The following is a 25,053-nucleotide window of genomic DNA, read 5'->3' on the forward strand; positions in this document are numbered from 1 at the left end:
CATCCTCGACAAATCGCACTGGTGCGCCCCGGGGCCGCCCTCGCGCGCCGTTTCGTCCAGTCACTGTTGCACCAGGGCGGCCCCGGTGCGCTGCGGTGCGACTTGCCGAATTCGCCATTAATATCTCTAACCTTGAGCTCACAAATTCCAGGTGGAAGTGTCAATGAGCCGTTGGCTATACGTAGGCTTGGCGCGGCGTGTACATAAAGAAATAATGAAAAGAGGCGAACGCGGAATGCCCGTGAAGCGGTTATGAAAAAAAAAATATATAATGAACCTCTTCAATGAACCTCGCCACTGTCATTTGCTAACATGCACAAACCCACACACGAAAAAAAAAAAAGGTGGTTTAGCGATGTTACGTTCTAGACACTGCGAGAATGCAATACATCATAACTAATGCTACAAAAACATATCGCGGAGGCTGACCAAAGCTACCTGATTTGATCAGGAAATCGAAACTTTGCTTCTAGAGAGACGTGAGTTTCCGGAATCGGGGCACTCGACAATGGTACCCAGACCTCTGAGAACAGCCGAGGTTTACAGCCTTCCGGCGAGGCTACCCTACGCCCTGGCAGTTGGGCGCCGGCTACACTTCATCGCACAGTGTGCGCTGTCGAGACACACCTAGTGGTAGTAACAGTTAAAGGATACATCGGTTACAATAAACCGTAGCCCACTGCGACCGCGACCCGCGCAACCTTTGGAGACACTATTTGTGAAGCTGCAGTCGTGTACAGTGGTCATTCCTCATTACACATATATATGTATGGCCTAGTATGCGTTGAAGACTCCGTACTTTCAAAGCAGGCCGGCATCGCTAATTATACGGCGTCTTGAGGCAAAAGTTCAAGTGTGCTAACGGCCGCAGTTGGCAACCCTTTTGTTGGGCGCAGACGGCGCATACATGCACTTTCTACTAGCAAGTGGTGCGGCACAGAAATACAGGTCGCAGACAGATGGCGTCCTTGTCGAAAGCTTCGCAGTTGACAAGCGGGCGACCGCAACTGTCGTCTCGGGTCGCGCGCGAGCGTACCGGGGTCGGCGCACAGGGGTCACAAAACAAAAGCGCTTACGTACACTGCTAGTTCACTTGTCACGCACACCAAACTCGTTGCTGTAACACGCGTGCAGAAACGTAGTATGGAAAGCTCGGCGAGTTTGCAAGGTAAAAAGAAAAGGAAGGAAACCGTGACTAACGAGCGAAGACATGGCTCTCGTCCGTCTCTATACGTTCTCGTGCGCTCGGCTCGTTTTGGGGGGTTTGCTTTCCGTTGGCACGTGCACTATATACGGTGCCCTAGATGCGCGATTTGAAGAAATGTCACCTTGGAACGTTCGTCCCGCGCAGGTAACCGCGAGTTCGTGCCCCTGCACCCGGTGGGTCGCCAGCGCATCCTCGACAACGGCACGCTGACGGTGGCGGCGGTGGAGACGCAGGACGCGGGCGTCTACCGCTGCGAAGTCGCCAACGGCATCGAGCCGTCCCTCGGCAAGACGGTCACCGTCTCCGTGCACGGTACGTACATGCACGCACGCGCACACGGTGGCGAAACCTTTCAGCGCCGCGCTCGCTGGGGACTGCGCCTCAGGTACAACCGATCGAGGCAACGCGCGTTGCCAAATCGAAGACGAGTGTAGAACCGTAGCGAACATATTGCACCATTTATTTTTACTTTCTGCACTTGAACTCCTTTTGTTTTCCAAGTCAAGGATCGTTGGCTTCACGAAACTCGGCCTATAGCTCCAATGCATCGTTCGAACCGAAGGCCGTGTCAAAGCATTTTTGGAACGTGAGATGAAGTTAACAGTTTATTCCGAAAGACCTTTTCCTAAAGAATCGCCCGTGAGGCACCAGTGGAGCATTAATATTCGATTGTATCCGGCGAATATACCCAGCGAAGCTGTTTTACTCGGCAGAAGATAACACGAACAGTATGGCACTGGTGGCGTGAGCACCGAAGTCACCGCTCGTCGCTCTGAAGAAAGGACACACTTTTGCGGAGTATTAGCTTTTTTAAAACGCCTCTGACTGCACGATTTGTCTGTCTACCCTCGATTTGTGACATATCCTCCGAAATGCTTTGAACTACGTCACTTACATAGGAGCAACCAACCTGCCCGCATGCTTGCGCGCATTCTCTGCCTCCCCCTTTCCTTGCAAAATATGTTCCTCGATATTCTGTGTCCATGTTCGTTTACCCCCAGCGCAGAGTAGCTAATTCTACGCACTTCTGCATAACATTCGCGTGTTCTCTCACCTATCTAAAACTGGCTTTGCTCCGCCCGGATTAAAAAAAAAAAGTGACGTCACAGCGCAGCGTTCGCACGCCATTGACTTACCGTTGTCGCCGTGTGGTTGACGCCACGTGTGCAGTGCCGCCCACCATCGCCAAGGGCTCCAGCGAGGTGTCCGTGAAGCGCGGCGACATCGCCAAGATCGCCTGTGACGTCACCGGCGAGCTTCCCCTGGTGGTGACCTGGGAGAAGGACGACAGCCCGCTCATACCTTCCACCGAAAGGTGAGACACGACGTCGGCGAATTGCTCGCCCCATTAAGCGCAGTTCCTTCGAACAGAAGCCGAATCTCGGAGCCAATAACTCTGGAAACCGGGGCGCTGTTATGGACAGCGAAATTCTGCCGTGTCTACGTTTTTTTTTAGCCAATCAGAGATGATGTAGCCGCCGCGCGAACCAATCGGAGCGGAGAAGATGGCGAATCGGGCAATGTGGGGGGATGCGGCGGTGCCTAGAATGGGACCGTGGTAGTCTTCTAAACGGTTCACTCATATTCTTTTCTGCACGTTCCAGTTGCGGAACAGTGCGTAAAAAGTGGAAATAAGTTTGAGTTGCATTGTATAGGCACGCCCGATTTTGTTAAGTTGCATATCTGCGAGTGACGTGATCGCTGTCCGTTGACAAGACGCGTGAAGAAAGCGGGAACCAGGTGACAACACTTGGCTTTACATATTTCGTGCATACTTCGTGCCTTCCTTTGTGACACGTCGTCACTTCGTCGTAACTGTCATAAACATGAACCAACAAATCCAGCTCCAGGGTTGTCGTGTTTCTTAGAAAGTAGCAAACTGAAAACACTCCCGCGACTAGCCCAGCAAGTTTAACAGTATGCATGTTGCGTGTACAGGAACACAGGTTGAGGTACAGCGATCGTACTCGCATTCGGCACAAGTCCAGTGCGCGCCTTTTGAACTGACTTAAAGCACTGCGCGTGCTTTGCCGCAGATACGAGACACACGAAGAGGTGACCCCTACTGGCGTCCAGTCCGTGTTGGTCATCCACAACACGGTCAAGAAAGACGCCTCGCAGTACGTGTGCATTGCCAAGAACGACTACGGCAAGACCAGGGACGTCTTCAGGCTCGCCGTCCTGGGTACGTAATCCCGCCTGCACGCTGACTTCGTCGGTATACACACAGTGGCCAAACTTAAAGAAACTTAAAGATGGGACACAGTGCTTTATCTACTTCGAAGGCGTGTCCCTTTGCTGTTCTAGTACGCAGGACAGGTGAATGTTTGACGCCACAAGTCGCGACATCGTGGTCAGGCATTTTTTTTATTTAGTTATCCTTCCTAGACGCAGGATTACTGTGCAGTTAAAGGCAAAATATTGTGCAGCGCGGGTGCCGCAAAAAAAGAGAAGAAAAAAAAATGGCTGTGGCTTAGCTAAGGTTAAGCCCAGGATGCGGAGCATATTTATTTTAGTTGTTGAACCACTGTTTAGCCTGGTGAACTGCTGTTGCTTGGCTATATTTGGTTCGGCTAGACGAAGAAACAACTCATGCGTTACTCTGCTTCGCCTTCAAGAGTGGAACGCGACAGCGTTCCCGTCGACCCGCCAAGGGGTGTAAGACAATGGGCTACGGCGCAGCGACTACGCGCCCCGCATTGGACGCGGTGAGCGTCGAGCAACGCAGCGTTCGGCGCGGCTACGAAATGTGCGCCTGAGCAAGCGACGCACGCCTGAGCCTTAGAAACAGCTCGTTTCTAAGGCTTCATTCACTAGAGGCGCTTTTGTACGGCTTTGAAGCATCGTACTCGTGGCTCAGTGGTAGCGTCTCCGTCTCACACTCCGGAGACCCTGGTTCGATTCCCACCCAGCCCATCTTGCAAGAGTTGAGCCAAAGCCACCTATAAACAAGCGCAGCTGCTTATATACCGCCGCGACGGCGCGAGTTGGAGCCCCGTTTCTCCTCTGTCATGACGTCACGGTGTCACGTGGTATGGCATGGGGTCAAAGGTCATTGAAGGCGACACCGCCGCGCCTGAGGAGCTGGGTTGAGCTCTCGTAATATGCTTCGCATAAAAAAGAAAAGTGAGTTTTGTCGCGATTGAAGAGCACGTTTAATAACTGAGATGACTTGCTTATCTATAAGCTTCAGGATAGATTTCTGATTTTTAGACAGTGTACGCGGACCACGAAGAAGTTAAGCTTTTGCGCTGTATGCCAGTTACTACTCCCCTTTCGCCTGTGAGCGGTAAACACATTTCAGAGGGACATTACTTCAGCCTCTTACAAGCAGTGGCATACGCAACGTGTGTTTATAGGGCGAAATATTGTCGCCAAGCGCGTGAAGTAGGCGCTTCAACATGGCGCAGAGGTGACACGCCGACAAGTGACGGGAGTGCGTTTTCGCGACATTTAGTACGCAGTTGCACACACACACACACCGAAAAAACGGCTCGAATTCGAGTGTGTGGCTTGCGTCAGAGCAAGGCGTCTTATTTCTTACGGATAAATTTCAAGAATTTACTAACCGGTGACGTCGTCGCGAGATCATATTTTCCGTGGGCTATAGCGCGCTGGCAAAAACGGTATCCGAAACTCTTCAAAACGGGTAGACGACGGGCCGTGCCCGCATCACGTGACCCTTCCAAGCCTGCTTCGCAGCGTCTCACTCGGCTGAGCGCGCGTTCTGGGCCGCTATTTTGTAGCGATGCCTTATGCCTTATTCTATGCTATTCTTATCATCCGCCACACACGGCCGCCTGATCGCGTTGATAATGTGGGCCGACCGTCGCTCTGACCAATGGCCAAGCGCGAAAAGCCTGAAAAGGCATAGAATCGGAAAAGGCATCGCCGCAAAATGCCGGCCCTGGTGTCCCCGGGCCACGGCCGTGTAAGAGGCTGACGACGCTCAAAGCCCGACACACACGGAACACGCCGTGCGCGCCAGTGCGCGTATATCGCGCGTCACGTCGCGCCAGGCAGGCAGGCGCACGCAACCGCAGGATGGGCGCCGGCGTGGACTGTGTACTTTACCTGCGCAGCGCGCTGTTCTTGCGGCAAGTAGTGTCCGGAGTACATTTACTGCTCCCACAGCTATACTGCGAATTCATACTTGCTCATTCTTACTCGAAAATCACGATGCGTGTACCTTTACACTGGCATATTTACGCGGTAGGCGCGCGCCGGTAGTTGACGCTAGTTGACTGGGAACTAATTTCGGACCACGGAGCTGATCACTCTTGCGATGTTTGCCCATCGAGCCTGTACTTTGAGTCATACCCACTTTCTCACTATAGCAAATTTTGTTCTAATCATTCTAGTTTTGCCCTCCCCCGCCACCTTAAGTAAGTATAGGATTGCAAGCAGGATTTTTTTCTGTTCTGGTTGACACCTCTATACCACACTTTCGTGCGTCCCTCTCCCTCTCGGCCTCGAGCTTCGCCCTAATTACACATTCTCTTTCTTTTCCTGCCATTCTTTCGTCCCGCAGAGCCCCCGGAGAGCCCGACCAACGTGGCGGTCACCGAGCGCGGCAGCCGCCACGTCCAGATGAAGTGGTCGCAGTCGAGCAAGTCGGTGACCCGCTACCTCGTGCGCTACTGGAAGAAGTCCGGTGAGCATACACACTTCACGTGGGGCTCGGTCTACGCGCGACACCGCTGCGACTAGCGCGCACTGTGTGTGCGTGTGCGTGCGTGCGTGCGTGCGTGCGTGTGTGTGTGTGTGTGGGAACGCTTTCTCCGCGCCGCGGCCGAGATTGCGCCCGCAAACGGATAGCCATATCGGCACGCGTTATCGGAGGGGGCCGCCTCTCGAACCGCCCACTCGATCGTCGGCCAGACGAGAGTTCTCGCTTTTGATCTTACCCGACGAGGCGTTGCCCTGTTGATGTTCCTCTGTGCGGGCCGTACGCGCCGTTCATGGTCTGCGTTGAATAGACGGACGATTCTGCGAAGACTCTTGGCGCGAGCCTTGTTTTTTTAATGCTAGAGGTTGTGCGCGAAAATAGGGCACGGGGGACCAGGATAAACAGAGTATGATAGAAACACGGGACACCGCGCTCTCGGTGTACCGTGTTTGTGTACTCGCTTCGCTCTCGTACTTTGGGTATTTTAGCGCACAGGACACTTACACAGACACTTACACAGGGCCAGGCTGTTGTGACACGGAGTACGCGTCCCTGATCAGTGAACGCCAGTGGGGGTGTTAGGTTGTGACGTCACGCTTAAGGCTCGCTACCTATATGGGACACAAGGTTCGCGATGTGCTTTGAGCCTTGTGACGCGACTTCATGGCCAGAAGCACGGCTCCTATCATCGCGGAGGTGATTATGCGGCGTAAGCTAACCGGAAGGCGCGATCGCAAGTCTCTCAGTGACATTGCTTGGTAATTTCTATCTCGAGGGCCAGAGTACGCCGCGTACGTTCGACTGCCATATAGAGGTTGAACCAGATTTAGATAAAAGATTACTTCTGAGCTTTTACGTGCCACGACCACGATTTCATTGTGAGGCACGCCGTAGTGGGGGACTCTGGATTCATTTTGACAACCGGGAGTTTTTCCAAACGCGACCGGGATCGAGCCTGCAACCCCGAGCTCAGCAGCACAACGTCATAACCACTAGGTCTACCACGGCGAGTGGCGAGTCAGGTTAGTTTGTCAATGTTATCACTGAAGACGTGCAGCAAGTGGAGCACAGACTATAGGAGACACGCGTAAAATTATTTAGGAAACGCTTAAATGGGCGAAAATCTGAAGATTTCCAACCTAAGCACGTGGCCACTCGTTGAATAACCTTCACTAAGACTGAGTGAAACGGTGTGAGAACGCCCCTCAGTTCCTCCCCCCTCCTCCTCGATCCTTTCGAAAGGCCTCGCGTGCCTTTTCACAAAAAAAAGAAAGGAAAGCTAGCAGTCAATTCCGAAAATCTCAGCTGCAGCACCAGGCTACTCTTAATCAATTATGGCTGAACACACCCACCTCGCGCATTGACGAAATTGCCTAGATTTGAAAATCCTTCCAGCAAATCACGCCGCCGCGTGCTCGCTACACATCTGTCTCGCGAGTTGCCTCTAAAGAGAGGGGGGAATTTTTTTATTTTTTTTCGCGTGTAGCGGAAATGAGTATCTAACCCTGGTTGTCCGGACTCTTATGGCTTGCAACGCGCCGAGTGATTCGTTCGCCAGCTTTGCTCGCCTTCGCTACGTACCACGTGTCGCGACGAAGGCGGCTATGGGGCAACGGCGAGCTCATCCACCGCGCGCACCCATCAGTGTTAATTCCTCCTCTCCTTCGGGACACAGGCAAGGGCAGCGTGCTGCAGGAGCGGGAGGTGGACGGGCTGCGGCCCAGCCTGACCGTGACCAAGCTGCACCCGGGCACCGAGTACACGGCCGTGGTGCTCGCCGAAAACTCGGTCGGCTTCGGCGAGCCCTCGGACCCGGTCCACTTCACCACCACCTCCGAAGGTACGAACAAATTGATTAAATTCTGGGGTCTTACGTGCCAGAACCACGATCTCATTACGAGGCACGCCGTAGTGGGAGACTTCGGATTAGTAATTGACCGCCTGGAGTTCTTCTTAACGTGCACCTAACGTACGGCACACGGGCGCTTTTGCATTTTGAACCCATGTAAGTGCAGCCGCCGCGGCCGGGATTTCAACCCGCGACCTCGTCCTTAGCAGCGCAACGCAAAAGCCACTAAGCAGCCACGGCGCGTAAAGTATAAATATACACACGGTCATGGAGCTACGTTCGCTGTTTCCGCCAAATTGCCATTTAGCCGATGTTCCTGTCAAATTGTTTAGTGCTCGGATAAATGCGCTTTGACACGGGCCTACCTGGTATTGCATTAACCGCACATGTAAAATTTCCATTCGCGATATCAGACATACTTATCGCGGCGTCTCTCGCGTTTGCGAGCGCCCATAAGAAGATTTATTATTGGCACCACCTTCATGAGGTAGATGCATTAAACTAAATTAGGTACTTTTTGTGAAACTTCCTCGTGTTTATTTATTTATTTATTCTCAATGCAGAAAATTATCAGCCACACGCCACTGTGATAAGTGTCTGAGGAGCCGCTTTGCTATTGGGCTACCCAATCACGCGGCACTCCTGAGGTTTCAACGACATTGAAAGCAGCTCAAAACCACCGCTGATATTTCAAGAAAAAAAAAACGTGTAAAAATACAGACGCGCAGAATGCGTACAGAATGTCACGATCCTCCCTGCACGAAAAGCACGGCGCGACGCGCAGCGTGGAAACCATAGCTCGAAGAGCAAGCAAACGAAACTATCCCCGCGGTTTCCTTTGGGATATTCCAAATGTTTGCTTATGCATAGCGACACATTAGCGGGGCCAGGCGTGACGTAAGGGGTGTTGAAGTTCTCAACTCGTCGATGTACGAGTGACGTCAGTTGCGCTGTTCCGGCGCGCTGTTCAACATTCGGAAACTTGCGCAGCGGCGTGTCGGTACGGAGAGCTGCCGTATATGTGTGCACGGATGCCAAAGATACACTTCAACGATTGGTCGACGTTGCCTGATTGCGGGCACCACTGGCGGACATCATCCAGCCTCGTTCTATCTATCTATGTCAAATCATGTTCGCTCGGCAGCGGTGCTGAAGCAATGACGCCACTTAGGGGCGTCTGTTAAGGATGGCTCTGCGATACGTCTCGCCTTGCTTCCCCGAGTGAAATTAGCCGAAATCGACAACAAAGAAGAAATAAATATTTGCAGTCGCCTTTTTGACGTCAGGAGCCTGTTATCGATTCTCCCATGACGAGCTTCAAATTTCGCTTTGGACTTATTTGCATGACTCTTGGCGTTGCGCATTTCAACAGGCCCATATTCACAAAAATTTCTTGCGACAGAATTTCGTTTGTAAGATGAAATTCCAGCGATTCACGATTCCGGACATATTGGTGAAGGCGGCTGTCCAGTGACAAATAACACTAACGAATTTAAAGCTTTGTGAATTCGGACCCCATGTTCTACAGCTAGTTCTCTATAGTTACTAAGTACAGTCACATTAGAGTGTATGCCGCTATGGTAAACGCACTCCAGAGCAAACCGTTTAATTATCCCATGATTGCCCGCATAGTTCAAGGAATTGCGAATGCCACTTTCCGAGACACCCTGTGCGCGCCAGGTGTGATGACTGCAACGAACGAAATGTGCTCGTGCATACAAGCCCGCGGTGTCTCATTCATTCGCGTCGCTTCGTATGCTACGCGAATCAAAACCAATTCGCCAGACATTCCAGCTTTTTGGTACATCGTGTTTTGGTTACGCAAAGCGATTAAACTTACTATGATTCGACGAACTTTCTCCTCCCTAACCGTTAGCATAGAGGCAGAGCAATTTATCACGGCAGTATTCCTGTGCGGTTAAACGCCGCTGTGTAGCGCAGGAGATACGCAACACTCGTTACTAAGAGTTTTAGTACTGCGACACGACGATACGCATGCGTGGGCACGCAAGCGCTTTGTGCAGTGTAGCGGGACGCGTCTGGACAGTGCTTTTGGTACGTTAGAGTGCCCACGTACTTACTTAAACCTACGTGAACTTGTTGCGTCATCCGGAAGATAAAAATCAAAGTGCTTGTTGTCAAAGGCGAGCCAATTCAGACGCGCTCTCCGCATCCCCAGCCAGACACAGTAGCCGGATTGTCAACGTGCGCTCGCCAAAATGCCTCACTGAAATTCTGCACTTGGTAAGCGGTTCCCGCCGCGCAGGGTTCTGTGGATGGGCTCTACGCGTTGACTTCGCGCAGCAAATCCAAATTGTAGGCCACCGAAAAGTAGAGCCTTCCGGTGGTCATCTTTGACGCCGCCATTTTGCGAACAGTCTCGCGCTGTCCCGGACGAACGAAAATTACGAGAGCGACACGCGAGGACCCCCCCACGTACGCGCGCAAAGATGGGATGCCGGCTTAGGCGGCGGCAGCGTACGCATCACGTTCGTTCGTGACGCGTTCAGCGCATGCGCACTTTGCAAAACGTAGCGCTCTTACATGCGCGCAACGTACGCAACACTAAAACTCTGTATTACCAAGAGGACATTCAAGCGAGGCTATTGCGCGATCTTTGAGCTTACGTCGGGTGAGATGCGCTATCCGCAACTTTCCGTGCGTCAGGTAGTCACGATCGGATTTAATGCGACACTCTGAGCGTGCAAGAAATCAAGCGGGTAAGTCCTGCACCAAAATCTCTAGGGACTTTAGAAAAGGCTCGCGATACAAGGAGCATTATAGAGTAGGGAACACAATGTGGTTTATCTACGACCACTTTAGTATGACGAAACCGAAAAAAAAAAGAAAGACTTGCAACACCGGTGGACTGTAGTACTTGACGCAGATTATCTACAGAGGCTTTCGTGTATGCAGAAGGAAATGAACATGTACAAATACAGCGGCCTCTCGCATCTATTCAGCGGGACTGACTTGTGTCGCGCTCTTTCCCCTCCCTTCTCCTGCAGAACCTGGCGCTCCGCCAATGAACGTGAAGTGTGAGTCCATTGACACCAAGACGATCAAGGTCATCTGGGAGGTGAGCTCTCAACCTCTGACTTAACTGAATCGATTTCTACGAATTCCAATTTGTTGTCGTCGAAGAGGTCAATAAAGCACGGAACACAAGGCAGCGCAGCAAATGTTCCGCGTTGGCAGGCACTGCGTCGCTTGTTGGGCTAGTTCGTAAAATTGTGTCACAAAACACCGTAATATCGAAGATGAGACGAATTTTACCTCTTGTGCTTTGCTGCGCTATTAAATCATGGAGCTTTAGCCCAACTATCCCAATAAGCTACTATTGCAGAAGTGTTCTCGCTCGCTCTTTATGGTTGGCTCTGTTTCTTTTTTTCATTAAGATGAAAAGTAATAGTCTTCGCAGTAATATACTGGCGACGGTGTTCTTTCACTTAGTTATCTCACGGTTAAGCCGAATACAGCTACCATTGCAGGGTACAGTTACGTGCAAGTGCCAGGCAGAAGCACACAGTTAGGTGACTAAAAACTTCTATGACAAACTGCATTATTACTCCAACTCGCGGCCGCGGGACAACGGTGATGATAAAAGCACTAAAAGCACATAGGCAGACTTGATCGTAGGTATTTACCACGCGAGTGTATGCTTTTGGCGATGCGCCGCGGTGGGAACGCTTAAGCGGGAGGCACACGGTCCGATCCGGTGTCCGATCCGGCGTCCGACGCTCCGGGACGGCAGCCGGAATCGAGGTGTTCTGGCGTGCCGAACCGCCGGACCGGGCGCCCGGCGTGCCACAAACCGAGCAGGTTTCTTGCCGCTTTTTTTTTCTCCTTTCCTTCATTTTTTTTCTTTGCCGGCTACGATTCGTTTCCGATACGAAATGATTACCAGTCTGTAAAATTATCTCGAACGTGTGCCTGTTCTGCAAAGCAGCGCCCAGTACACTACTACTAAGCTACTGGCGAGATCGGGAGCTGCGAGGCAAGGGCATTTCGCAGGCGGCTGTAGTCGACACCCATCTACATTTGCGACAGCCGATCGCACAGTAGCAGGATAGAAGAGGCAACAGTTTCGTATTCGTGCGTTTTCGCTGAGGCAACGTGCGGCGCGCCGCCAAAAGCTCCATCTCGTTCCAATGGAGCAAACTGCTTCGAGAAAAGAGTCTATGCGAGGTGTAGTGGAAATCGAAACTATCAAGTGCCCTTTCGCAATGTGTCAAGGCAGGAGCATTCACCCACCGTCTGAGGGAGGCTGCTCGCTTAGCTTGCACGTTAGCCCTTCGCATGGACGGCGTCGAGCAAACCAATTGTTCTTAATTACGGACGTCCTAAGCGTACAGTGTTAATCGTGTTGGCAAAAATAAGTTTTCTTCGACGATCTCGGGCTGGATCGCAAGCGCCGTCGGCCGCGGCGTCCGCCGAGCTAGGCCTACCGGCCCTATCGCTTGCTGTCAGCGAAGCCTTCAGTGGACAACGCGCCGCTGTGAAGTATTTTGTCAGTCGCAGAGGCATAATCTTATTGACAGTGTTCGCGTAAAGCGAAGCAGTGTTGTGCAAAGTTCATATTGCGTTTCTCGACGTGGATATGACGTCTTCCGAGGCTCCAAGGTCGGGCGCTGTACCGGGGCGGAATTCACGCGCTCGCTCGTTCGGATGCACGCACCGTGTGCCCCGAATCGTCGTATGCCGCATGCCGGAGCCTGCAGCGCCGCACGTCGGATCGGGCGTCGAATCGTATTGGGGCTCTGCTGCTTTACGCTCTTTTCACGGCGACCTCGCCGGCGACGCCACGTTTCATCACGTGGTGACGCGTCCGCTGGTGGGCTCAGCTGCCTGCGTTGCCTCCCTATTTACAATGGATGTGCATGACGCTTGGTGCAGCTGGGTAAATCTCAGTTTCGGTGGGTACCATAGACGGTGACTGGGTAGACTACACGAAGCTTTGGCCGCAGCTTCACAGAGGAGACGTAAGCGCTTTTGAAACTCATTACGTCGTCTTCAAACGACTGGAGCAGCGTATACGGTGATTGTATGAAAAACGTGGATATAAATGAACACCAAGCGGTCCAAACTTTCCGCTTATGAATTACATCAAGATCAGCGTGGTTTGCTCTTCGTTCTTTATTTCTCAAACGCATTGAAGCAGCGCCTTGTGATGTTTCTGACTCAGTAAGGTCCCTTGGTGCGGTCACTACCTGCCTAATTGCGCTAAGTTGCGATAGGTTTGTTCTTGCTGTGCAGAGGGCTTGGAACGTAGATGTTCTGCACATCGTAATAGCTCGTAGCAAAGACGCGTTATCTCTTGTCGCTCGATAACTCTGGGGACCGTTACGAAACGTTCAGCTTCGAACATTCGTGAGTTGTCGGTGTAGTCGCCGTCACCCGCGCTTCAGCACATTGAATCAAGTCGCTCATTCTTGATACATTGGCGACAGGGCTTGCGTCTGAGGTTGGGCTGGATGTGTGCAGATAACTTGCGACAAGCTTACTAAGCCAGGAAGAGGCCCTACTCTTGTCACTTTGTAACGAGCGGTACTCACTCTTGCCGATGTTCCGGAGTTAGTCCTTTCGTTGGAGGTCAGCTATACAACACTGACGGAAGAGCGTTTTTTTTTTTTTATCCTCGACCAAAGCAGTGCATCGCGAAGGCGGCCAGCATCACATACAGTCCTTATGTAGCCGCGATCCGCGGACTTGGTCACGCAGATTCATTTCATTGCTTAAGATTCCTGTAACTACTTTTGCAGTCAGCTACTTCCCCCCTACCATTCCACATATTGAGGCATGAACGGAGTACAGTGAATTAGCCGACACCCAGCTACATTTCCGACAGCTGATCGCACATTAGCGGGACAGAAGCGGTATTGGTTTCCTATTCGAGCGTGTTCACTAAGGCAGCGTGCGGCGCCCCGCCGAAAGCTACATCTCGTTCCTACAGAGCAAACTGCTTCGCGAAAAGTATGTACGGAGTGTACTAGAAATCCAAACTATAAAGTGCCCTTTTGCAATGTGCCAAGGCACCACGACAACAAAATTATGCGTCTATCTTTCCGCGATTACCTGCGGCAGGAACCCGAAGCGGAGCGCAGTGGAAACCGAAACATTGCCTTTTCGCGATGCGTCGCCACAGAAAAACGAAATGGAGTATCGCAGAAACGGAATCCATGTTTCCACCTTGCGATTCGCCATGGCAGGAACGCTAAACAGAGCGCAGCGGAAATCAAAACTATAAAACTCCTCGCGACGTGCCGCAGCAGAAAGGCTACACTGCAGCGGAAAGCGAAACTATATAGGCGCTTTTTCGCGATGTCTCGCCGTGAAGAAACGAAATGGATTATCACAGAAACTGAATCTATGCGGCTACCTTCGCGATCGCTGCGGCAGGCACGCTGAACAGTGCAGCGGTAATCGAAACTATAAAGTGCATTTTCGCAATGCGTCGCAGCAAAGAAACTAAAGGGAGTACCACACACACGGAACCTTACCTTTGCGATGCACCACAGCAGGAACGCTAGACAGTGCAACGGAAATCGACAGTATAGGTGATACGTTGCCGTTACGAAACGAAATGGAGTGTCGCAGAAAGTGAATATATGCGTCTACCTTCGCAATGCGCGACGGCAGGAACGCTGAACAGGGTGCTGCGTAAATCGAAACTATAGGTCTTCTCGCGATACGTCCTCTCACAGAAACGAAATGGGGTGTCGCAAAAACGAATCTATGTGTCTAGCTTCGCGACTCGCTGCAGCAGACCCGCTAAACAAGATTGCAGGCGAAATCGAAATTATGGAGTGCCTTTTCGCCATGCGTCGCAGCAGAGAAACAAAAAGGTGTCGCAGGAACGGAATCTGCGCGTCTACCTTCGTGAGGCGCCGCAGCGGTAACGCTAAACTGAGTGCAGTAGAAATAAAAAAACTAGGTGCTTTTCGCGATGCGTCGCCTTAAAGGTACACTAAAGGTTAATATTAAGTCAACGTGGACTGTTGAAATATTATCCCAGAAACCTCGAAACGCATGTTTCATGCGAAGAAGAGGCTTACTTTAAGAAAAAATGCGTTCTGAAGCGCCCGCGTAGTTCTAGCGCAGTTCAAATCGTCCGCCCTCCGATCGAGGAGTGGGGACGTCATGGTCTTATAGTGACGTTGCGCCGTCGATGAGTAAAACGGCGCCCGCAGACGGCGCTACGGCTTTTCTGCGCAAAACGCAAACGCGCGGCCAGAAACAGCCAAGACAGAGCCGACAGCAGTGTGACAGCAGAACTATGGTGGCTAGCGGAAGGGAAAGCGCGCGACGATAAGCTGGTTCTTTATATTATGACGCCAACTTTTACGCTCGTTGCAATGGACGACCCTGGCAACGACACAGTGACTCGCGATGCTGGGCTCGACTTCAGCGATTTAAGCACAGATGAACATGACCTGCTGCTGAAGGCTGCGCTGCCGGCGTCATTGCGTACTACTACTACCGCAACTGTACATATTCGCACATTTGTAGCTTTTCCTTCGTGAAAACCAAGTGCCGCACTCATCGCCCCGGAATCGACCAGCAGTTCTTGCGCTAAACAGGGTGCAGATGAAATCGAAACTACGAAGTGCTTTTCGCGATGCGTCGTAGTAGAGAAAATGAAACGGAGTGTCGCAGAAACGGAATCTATGCAGCTACCTTCGCGATGCGCTGCGGCAGGAACGCTAAATAGAATGCAGCAGAAATCGAAACTATAGAGTGCCTTTCCCGATGCGTCGCAGGAGAGAAATGAAACGGAGTGTCGCAGAAACGGAATCTATGCAGCTACCTTCGCGATGCGCTGCGGCAGGAACGCTAAATAGAATGCAGCAGAAATCGAAACTATAGAGTGCCTTTCCCGATGCGTCGCAGCAGAGAAATGAAACGGAGTGTCGCAGAAACGGAATCTATGCGGCTACTTTCGCGATGCGCTGCGGCAGGAACGCTAAATAGAATGCAGCAGAAATCGAAACTATAGAGTGCCTTTCCCGATGCGTCGCAGCAGAGAAATGAAACGGAGTGTCGCAGAAACGGAATCTATGCAGCTACCTTCGCGATGCGCTGCGGCAGGAACGCTAAATAGAATGCAGCAGAAATCGAAACTATAGAGTGCCTTTCCCGATGCGTCGCAGCAGAGAAATGAAACGGAGTGTCGCAGAAACGGAATCTATGCGGCTACTTTCGCGATGCGCTGCGGCAGGAACGCTAAATAGAATGCAGCAGAAATCGAAACTATAGAGTGCCTTTCCCGATGCGTCGCAGCAGAGAAATGAAACGGAGTGTCGCAGAAACGGAATCTATGCGGCTACTTTCGCGATGCGCTGCGGCAGGAACGCTAAATAGAATGGAGCAGAAATCGAAACTATAGAGTGCCTTTCCCGATGCGTCGCAGCAGAGAAATGAAACGGAGTGTCGCAGAAACGGAATCTATGCAGCTACCTTCGCGATGCGCTGCGGCAGGAACGCTAAATAGAATGCAGCAGAAATCGAAACTATAGAGTGCCTTTCCCGATGCGTCGCAGCAGAGAAATGAAACGGAGTGTCGCAGAAACGGAATCTATGCGGCTACTTTCGCGATGCGCTGCGGCAGGAACGCTAAATAGAATGCAGCAGAAATCGAAACTATAGAGTGCCTTTCCCGATGCGTCGCAGCAGAGAAATGAAACGGAGTGTCGCAGAAACGGAATCTATGCAGCTACCTTCGCGATGCGCTGCGGCAGGAACGCTAAATAGAATGCAGCAGAAATCGAAACTATAGAGTGCCTTTCCCGATGCGTCGCAGCAGAGAAATGAAACGGAGTGTCGCAGAAACGGAATCTATGCGGCTACTTTCGCGATGCGCTGCGGCAGGAACGCTAAATAGAATGCAGCAGAAATCGAAACTATAGAGTGCCTTTCCCGATGCGTCGCAGCAGAGAAATGAAACGGAGTGCCGCAGAAACGGAATCTATGCAGCTACCTTCGCGATACGCTGCGGCAGGAACGCTAAATAGAATGCAGCAGAAATTGAAACTATAGAGTGCCTTTCCAGATGCGTCGCAGCAGAGAAATGAAACGGAGTGTCGCAGAAACGGAATCTATGCGGCTACTTTCGCGATGCGCTGCGGCAGGAACGCTAAATAGAATGCAGCAGAAATCGAAACTACGAAGTGCTTTTCGCGATGCGTCGTAGTAGAGAAAATGAAACGGAGTGTCGCAGAAACGGAATCTATGCAGCTACCTTCGCGATGCGCTGCGGCAGGAACGCTAAATAGAATGCAGCAGAAATCGAAACTATAGAGTGCCTTTCCCGATGCGTCGCAGCAGAGAAATGAAACGGAGTGTCGCAGAAACGGAATCTGTGCGGCTACTTTCGCGATGCGCTGCGGCAGGAACGCTAAATAGAATGCAGCAGAAATCGAAACTACGAAGTGCTTTTCGCGATGCGTCGTAGTAGAGAAAATGAAACGGAGTGTCGCAGATACGGAATCTATGCGGCTACCTTCGCGATGCGCTGCGGCAGGAACGCTAAATAGAATGCAGCAGAAATCGAAACTATAGAGTGCCTTTCCCGATGCGTCGCAGCAGAGAAATGAAACGGAGTGTCGCAGAAACGGAATCTATGCGGCTACTTTCGCGATGCGCTGCGGCAGGAACGCTAAATAGAATGGAGCAGAAATCGAAACTATAGAGTGCCTTTCCTGATGCGTCGCAGGAGAGAAATGAAACGGAGTGTCGCAGAAACGGAATCTATGCGGCTACTTTCGCGATGCGCTGCGGCAGGAACGCTAAATAGAATGGAGCAGAAATCGAAACTATAGAGTGCCTTTCCCGATGCATCGCAGCAGAGAAATGAAACGGAGTGTCGCAGAAACGGAATCTATGCAGCTACCTTCGCGATGCGCTGCGGCAGGAACGCTAAATAGAATGCAGCAGAAATTGACACTATAGAGTGCCTTTCCCGATGCGTCGCAGCAGAGAAATGAAACGGAGTGTCGCAGAAACGGAATCTATGCGGCTACTTTCGCGATGCGCTGCGGCAGGAACGCTAAATAGAATGGAGCAGAAATCGAAACTATAGAGTGCCTTTCCCGATGCGTCGCAGCAGAGAAATGAAACGGAGTGTCGCAGAAACGGAATCTATGCGGCTACTTTCGCGATGCACTGGGACAGGAACGCTAAATAGAATGCAGCAGAAATCGAAACTATAGAGTGCCTTTCCCGATGCGTCGCAGGAGAGAAATGAAACGGAGTGTCGCAGAAACGGAATCTATGCGGCTACTGTCGCGATGCGCTGCGGCAGGAACGCTAAATAGAATGCAGCAGAAATCGAAACTATAAATTGCCTTTCCCGATGCGTCGCAGCAGAGAAATGAAACGGAGTGTCGCAGAAACGGAATCTATGCGGCTACTTTCGCGATGCGCTGCGGCAGGAACGCTAAATAGAATGGAGCAGAAATCGAAACTATAGAGTGCCTTTCCCGATGCGTCGCAGGAGAGAAATGAAACGGAGTGTCGCAGAAACGGAATCTATGCGGCTACTTTCGCGATGCGCTGCGGCAGGAACGCTAAATAGAATGCAGCAGAAATCGAAACTACGAAGTGCTTTTCGCGATGCGTCGTAGTAGAGAAAATGAAACGGAGTGTCGCAGAAACGGAATCTATGCAGCTACCTTCGCGATGCGCTGCGGCAGGAACGCTAAATAGAATGCAGCAGAAATCTAAACTATAGAGTGCCTTTCCCAATGCGTCGCAGCAGAGAAATGAAACGGAGTGTCGCAGAAACGGAATCTATGCGGCTACTTTCGCGATGCGCTGCGGCAGGAACGCTAAATAGAATGGAGCAGAAATCGAAACTATAGAGTGCCTTTCCCGATGCGTCGCAGGAGAGAAATGAAACGGAGTGTCGCAGAAACGGAATCTATGCGGCTACTTTCGCGATGCGCTGCGGCAGGAACGCTAAATAGAATGGAGCAGAAATCGAAACTATAGAGTGCCTTTCCCGATGCGTCGCAGGAGAGAAATGAAACGGAGTGTCGCAGAAACGGAATCTATGCGGCTACTTTCGCGATGCGCTGCGGCAGGAACGCTAAATAGAATGCAGCAGAAATCGAAACTACGAAGTGCTTTTCGCGATGCGTCGTAGTAGAGAAAATGAAACGGAGTGTCGCAGAAACGGAATCTATGCAGCTACCTTCGCGATGCGCTGCGGCAGGAACGCTAAATAGAATGCAGCAGAAATCTAAACTATAGAGTGCCTTTCCCAATGCGTCGCAGCAGAGAAATGAAACGGAGTGTCGCAGAAACGGAATCTATGCGGCTACTTTCGCGATGCGCTGCGGCAGGAACGCTAAATAGAATGGAGCAGAAATCGAAACTATAGAGTGCCTTTCCCGATGCGTCGCAGGAGAGAAATGAAACGGAGTGTCGCAGAAACGGAATCTATGCGGCTACTTTCGCGATGCGCTGCGGCAGGAACGCTAAATAGAATGCAGCAGAAATCGAAACTATAGAGTGCTTTTCGCGATGCGTCGTAGTAGAGAAAATGAAACGGAGTGTCGGAGAAACGGAATCTATGCAGCTACCTTCGCGATGCGCTGCGGCAGGAACGCTAAATAGAATGCAGCAGAAATCGAAACTATAGAGTGCCTTTCCCGATGCGTCGCAGCAGAGAAATGAAACGGAGTGTCGCAGAAACGGAATCTATGCGGCTACTTTCGCGATGCGCTGCGGCAGGAACGCTAAATAGAATGCAGCAGAAATCGAAACTATAGAGTGCCTTTCCCGATGCGTCGCAGCAGAGAAATGAAACGGAGTGTCGCAGAAACGGAATCTATGCAGCTACCTTCGCGATGCGCTGCGGCAGGAACGCTAAATAGAATGCAGCAGAAATCGAAACTACGAAGTGCTTTTCGCGATGCGTCGTAGTAGAGAAAATGAAACGGAGTGTCGCAGAAACGGAATCTATGCGGCTACTTTCGCGATGCGCTGCGGCAGGAACGCTAAATAGAATGGAGCAGAAATCGAAACTATAGAGTGCCTTTCCCGATGCATCGCAGCAGAGAAATGAAACGGAGTGTCGCAGAAACGGAATCTATGCAGCTACCTTCGCGATGCGCTGCGGCAGGAACGCTAAATAGAATGCAGCAGAAATCGAAACTACGAAGTGCTTTTCGCGATGCGTCGTAGTAGAGAAAATGAAACGGAGTGTCGCAGAAACGGAATCTATGCGGCTACTTTCGCGATGCGCTGCGGCAGGAACGCTAAATAGAATGGAGCAGAAATCGAAACTATAGAGTGCCTTTCCCGATGCGTCGCAGGAGAGAAATGAAAAGGAGTGTCGCAGAAACGGAATCTATGCGGCTACTTTCGCGATGCGCTGCGGCAGGAACGCTAAATAGAATGCAGCAGAAATCGAAACTATAGAGTGCCTTTCCCGATGCGTCGCAGCAGAGAAATGAAACGGAGTGCCGCAGAAACGGAATCTATGCAGCTACCTTCGCGATACGCTGCGGCAGGAACGCTAAATAGAATGCAGCAGAAATTGAAACTATAGAGTGCCTTTCCCGATGCGTCGCAGCAGAGAAATGAAACGGAGTGTCGCAGAAACGGAATCTATGCGGCTACTTTCGCGATGCGCTGCGGCAGGAACGCTAAATAGAATGGAGCAGAAATCGAAACTATAGAGTGCCTTTCCCGATGCGTCGCAGCAGAGAAATGAAACGGAGTGTCGCAGAAACGGATTCTATGCGGCTACTTTCGCGATGCGCTGCGGCAGGAACGCTAAATAGAATGCAGCAGAAATCGAAACTATAAATTGCCTTTCCCGATGCGTCGCAGCAGAGAAATGAAACGGAGTGTCGCAGAAACGGAATCTATGCGGCTACTTTCGCGATGCGCTGCGGCAGGAACGCTAAATAGAATGGAGCAGAAATCGAAACTATAGAGTGCCTTTCCCGATGCGTCGCAGGAGAGAAATGAAACGGAGTGTCGCAGAAACGGAATCTATGCGGCTACTTTCGCGATGCGCTGCGGCAGGAACGCTAAATAGAATGCAGCAGAAATCGAAACTACGAAGTGCTTTTCGCGATGCGTCGTAGTAGAGAAAATGAAACGGAGTGTCGCAGAAACGGAATCTATGCAGCTACCTTCGCGATGCGCTGCGGCAGGAACGCTAAATAGAATGCAGCAGAAATCTAAACTATAGAGTGCCTTTCCCAATGCGTCGCAGCAGAGAAATGAAACGGAGTGTCGCAGAAACGGAATCTATGCGGCTACTTTCGCGATGCGCTGCGGCAGGAACGCTAAATAGAATGGAGCAGAAATCGAAACTATAGAGTGCCTTTCCCGATGCGTCGCAGGAGAGAAATGAAACGGAGTGTCGCAGAAACGGAATCTATGCGGCTACTTTCGCGATGCGCTGCGGCAGGAACGCTAAATAGAATGCAGCAGAAATCGAAACTATAGAGTGCCTTTCCCGATGCATCGCAGCAGAGAAATGAAACGGAGTGTCGCAGAAACGGAATCTATGCAGCTACCTTCACGATGCGCTGCGGCAGGAACGCTAAATAGAATGCAGCAGAAATTGACACTATAGAGTGCCTTTCCCGATGCGTCGCAGCAGAGAAATGAAACGGAGTGTCGCAGAAACGGAATCTATGCGGCTACTTTCGCGATGCGCTGCGGCAGGAACGCTAAATAGAATGGAGCAGAAATCGAAACTATAGAGTGCCTTTCCCGATGCGTCGCAGCAGAGAAATGAAACGGAGTGTCGCAGAAACGGAATCTATGCGGCTACTTTCGCGATGCGCTGGGACAGGAACGCTAAATAGAATGCAGCAGAAATCGAAACTATAGAGTGCCTTTCCCGATGCGTCGCAGGAGAGAAATGAAACGGAGTGTCGCAGAAACGGAATCTATGCGGCTACTGTCGCGATGCGCTGCGGCAGGAACGCTAAATAGAATGCAGCAGAAATCGAAACTATAAATTGCCTTTCCCGATGCGTCGCAGCAGAGAAATGAAACGGAGTGTCGCAGAAACGGAATCTATGCGGCTACTTTCGCGATGCGCTGCGGCAGGAACGCTAAATAGAATGGAGCAGAAATCGAAACTATAGAGTGCCTTTCCCGATGCGTCGCAGGAGAGAAATGAAACGGAGTGTCGCAGAAACGGAATCTATGCGGCTACTTTCGCGATGCGCTGCGGCAGGAACGCTAAATAGAATGCAGCAGAAATCGAAACTACGAAGTGCTTTTCGCGATGCGTCGTAGTAGAGAAAATGAAACGGAGTGTCGCAGAAACGGAATCTATGCAGCTACCTTCGCGATGCGCTGCGGCAGGAACGCTAAATAGAATGCAGCAGAAATCTAAACTATAGAGTGCCTTTCCCAATGCGTCGCAGCAGAGAAATGAAACGGAGTGTCGCAGAAACGGAATCTATGCGGCTACTTTCGCGATGCGCTGCGGCAGGAACGCTAAATAGAATGGAGCAGAAATCGAAACTATAGAGTGCCTTTCCCGATGCGTCGCAGGAGAGAAATGAAACGGAGTGTCGCAGAAACGGAATCTATGCGGCTACTTTCGCGATGCGCTGCGGCAGGAACGCTAAATAGAATGCAGCAGAAATCGAAACTATAGAGTGCCTTTCCCGATGCATCGCAGCAGAGAAATGAAACGGAGTGTCGCAGAAACGGAATCTATGCAGCTACCTTCGCGATGCGCTGCGGCAGGAACGCTAAATAGAATGCAGCAGAAATTGACACTATAGAGTGCCTTTCCCGATGCGTCGCAGCAGAGAAATGAAACGGAGTGTCGCAGAAACGGAATCTATGCGGCTACTTTCGCGATGCGCTGCGGCAGGAACTCTAAATAGAATGGAGCAGAAATCGAAACTATAGAGTGCCTTTCCCGATGCGTCGCAGCAGAGAAATGAAACGGAGTGTCGCAGAAACGGAATCTATGCGGCTACTTTCGCGATGCGCTGGGACAGGAACGCTAAATAGAATGCAGCAGAAATCGAAACTATAGAGTGCCTTCCCGATGCGTCGCAGCAGAGAAATGAAACGGAGTGTCGCAGAAACGGAATCTATGCGGCTACTTTCGCGATGCGCTGGGACAGGAACGCTAAATAGAATGCAGCAGAAATCGAAACTATAGAGTGCCTTTCCCGATGCGTCGCAGGAGAGAAATGAAACGGAGTGTCGCAGAAACGGAATCTATGCGGCTACTGTCGCGATGCGCTGCGGCAGGAACGCTAAATAGAATGCAGCAGAAATCGAAACTATAAATTGCCTTTCCCGATGCGTCGCAGCAGAGAAATGAAACGGAGTGTCGCAGAAACGGAATCTATGCGGCTACTGTCGCGATGCGCTGCGGCAGGAACGCTAAATAGAATGCAGCAGAAATCGAAACTATAAATTGCCTTTCCCGATGCGTCGCAGCAGAGAAATGAAACGGAGTGTCGCAGAAACGGAATCTATGCGGCTACTTTCGCGATGCGCTGCGGCAGGAACGCTAAATAGAATGGAGCAGAAATCGAAACTATAGAGTGCCTTTCCCGATGCGTCGCAGGAGAGAAATGAAACGGAGTGTCGCAGAAACGGAATCTATGCGGCTACTTTCGCGATGCGCTGCGGCAGGAACGCTAAATAGAATGCAGCAGAAATCGAAACTACGAAGTGCTTTTCGCGATGCGTCGTAGTAGAGAAAATGAAACGGAGTGTCGCAGAAACGGAATCTATGCAGCTACCTTCGCGATGCGCTGCGGCAGGAACGCTAAATAGAATGCAGCAGAAATCTAAACTACGAAGTGCTTTTCGCGATGCGTCGCAGCAGAGAAATGAAACGGAGTGTCGCAGAAACGGAATCTATGCGGCTACTTTCGCGATGCGCTGCGACAGGAACTCTAAACAAGAGTGTAAAGGAAATCGAAACTATAGAGTGCATTTCGTGATGCGTCGCAGCAGAGAAATGAAACGGAATGTCGCAGAAACGGAATCTATGCGGCTACCTTCGCGATGCGCTGCGGCAGGAACGCTAAATAGAATGCAGCAGAAATCGAAACTATAGAGTGCCTTTCCCGATGCGTCGCAGCAGAGAAATGAAACGGAGTGTCGCAGAAACGGAATCTATGCGGCTACTTTCGCGATGCGCTGCGGCAGGAACGCTAAATAGAATGCAGCAGAAATCGAAACTACGAAGTGCTTTTCGCGATGCGTCGCAGCAGAGAAATGAAACGGAGTGTCGCAGAAACGGAATCTATGCGGCTACTTTCGCGATGCGCTGCGGCAGGAACGCTAAATAGAATGCAGCAGAAATCGAAACTATAAATTGCCTTTCCCGATGCGTCGCAGCAGAGAAATGAAACGGAGTGTCGCAGAAACGGAATCTATGCGGCTACTTTCGCGATGCGCTGCGGCAGGAACGCTAAATAGAATGGAGCAGAAATCGAAACTATAGAGTGCCTTTCCCGATGCGTCGCAGGAGAGAAATGAAACGGAGTGTCGCAGAAACGGAATCTATGCGGCTACTTTCGCGATGCGCTGCGGCAGGAACGCTAAATAGAATGCAGCAGAAATCGAAACTACGAAGTGCTTTTCGCGATGCGTCGTAGTAGAGAAAATGAAACGGAGTGTCGCAGAATAGGAATCTATGCAGCTACCTTCGCGATGCGCTGCGGCAGAAATGCTAAATAGAATGCAGCAGAAATCTAAACTATAGAGTGCCTTTCCCAATGCGTCGCAGCAGAGAAATGAAACGGAGTGTCGCAGAAACGGAATCTATGCGGCTACTTTCGCGATGCGCTGCGGCAGGAACGCTAAATAGAATGGAGCAGAAATCGAAACTATAGAGTGCCTTTCCCGATGTGTCGCAGGAGAGAAATGAAACGGAGTGTCGCAGAAACGGAATCTATGCGGCTACTTTCGCGATGCGCTGCGGCAGGAACGCTAAATAGAATGGAGCAGAAATCGAAACTATAGAGTGCCTTTCCCGATGCGTCGCAGCAGAGAAATGAAACGGAGTGTCGCAGAAACGGAATCTATGCGGCTACTTTCGCGATGCGCTGGGACAGGAACGCTAAATAGAATGCAGCAGAAATCGAAACTATAGAGTGCCTTTCCCGATGCGTCGCAGGAGAGAAATGAAACGGAGTGTCGCAGAAACGGAATCTATGCGGCTACTGTCGCGATGCGCTGCGGCAGGAACGCTAAATAGAATGCAGCAGAAATCGAAACTATAAATTGCCTTTCCCGATGCGTCGCAGCAGAGAAATGAAACGGAGTGTCGCAGAAACGGAATCTATGCGGCTACTTTCGCGATGCGCTGCGGCA

At 51.2% G+C, this 25,053-nt stretch overlaps 1 protein-coding gene across 1 annotated transcript in view; it reads left to right on the forward strand.

Moving 5' to 3' along the window:
* The window catches only part of LOC135897685 (cell adhesion molecule Dscam1-like), a 153,070-nt gene that overhangs the window by 103,583 nt on the left and 24,434 nt on the right, over positions 1 to 25,053 (forward strand). The window contains exons 10-15 of the mRNA XM_070541020.1: positions 1,352 to 1,519; positions 2,378 to 2,522; positions 3,244 to 3,392; positions 5,739 to 5,861; positions 7,552 to 7,716; positions 10,734 to 10,804. Coding sequence (XP_070397121.1) covers positions 1,352 to 1,519; positions 2,378 to 2,522; positions 3,244 to 3,392; positions 5,739 to 5,861; positions 7,552 to 7,716; positions 10,734 to 10,804 — 821 coding nt within the window. The remainder of the gene's footprint in view (positions 1 to 1,351; positions 1,520 to 2,377; positions 2,523 to 3,243; positions 3,393 to 5,738; positions 5,862 to 7,551; positions 7,717 to 10,733; positions 10,805 to 25,053) is intronic.

The sequence above is a fragment of the Dermacentor albipictus genome, chromosome 6, assembly GCF_038994185.2.
Source record: "Dermacentor albipictus isolate Rhodes 1998 colony chromosome 6, USDA_Dalb.pri_finalv2, whole genome shotgun sequence".
NCBI classification, from domain to species: Eukaryota; Metazoa; Arthropoda; class Arachnida; order Ixodida; family Ixodidae; genus Dermacentor; species Dermacentor albipictus.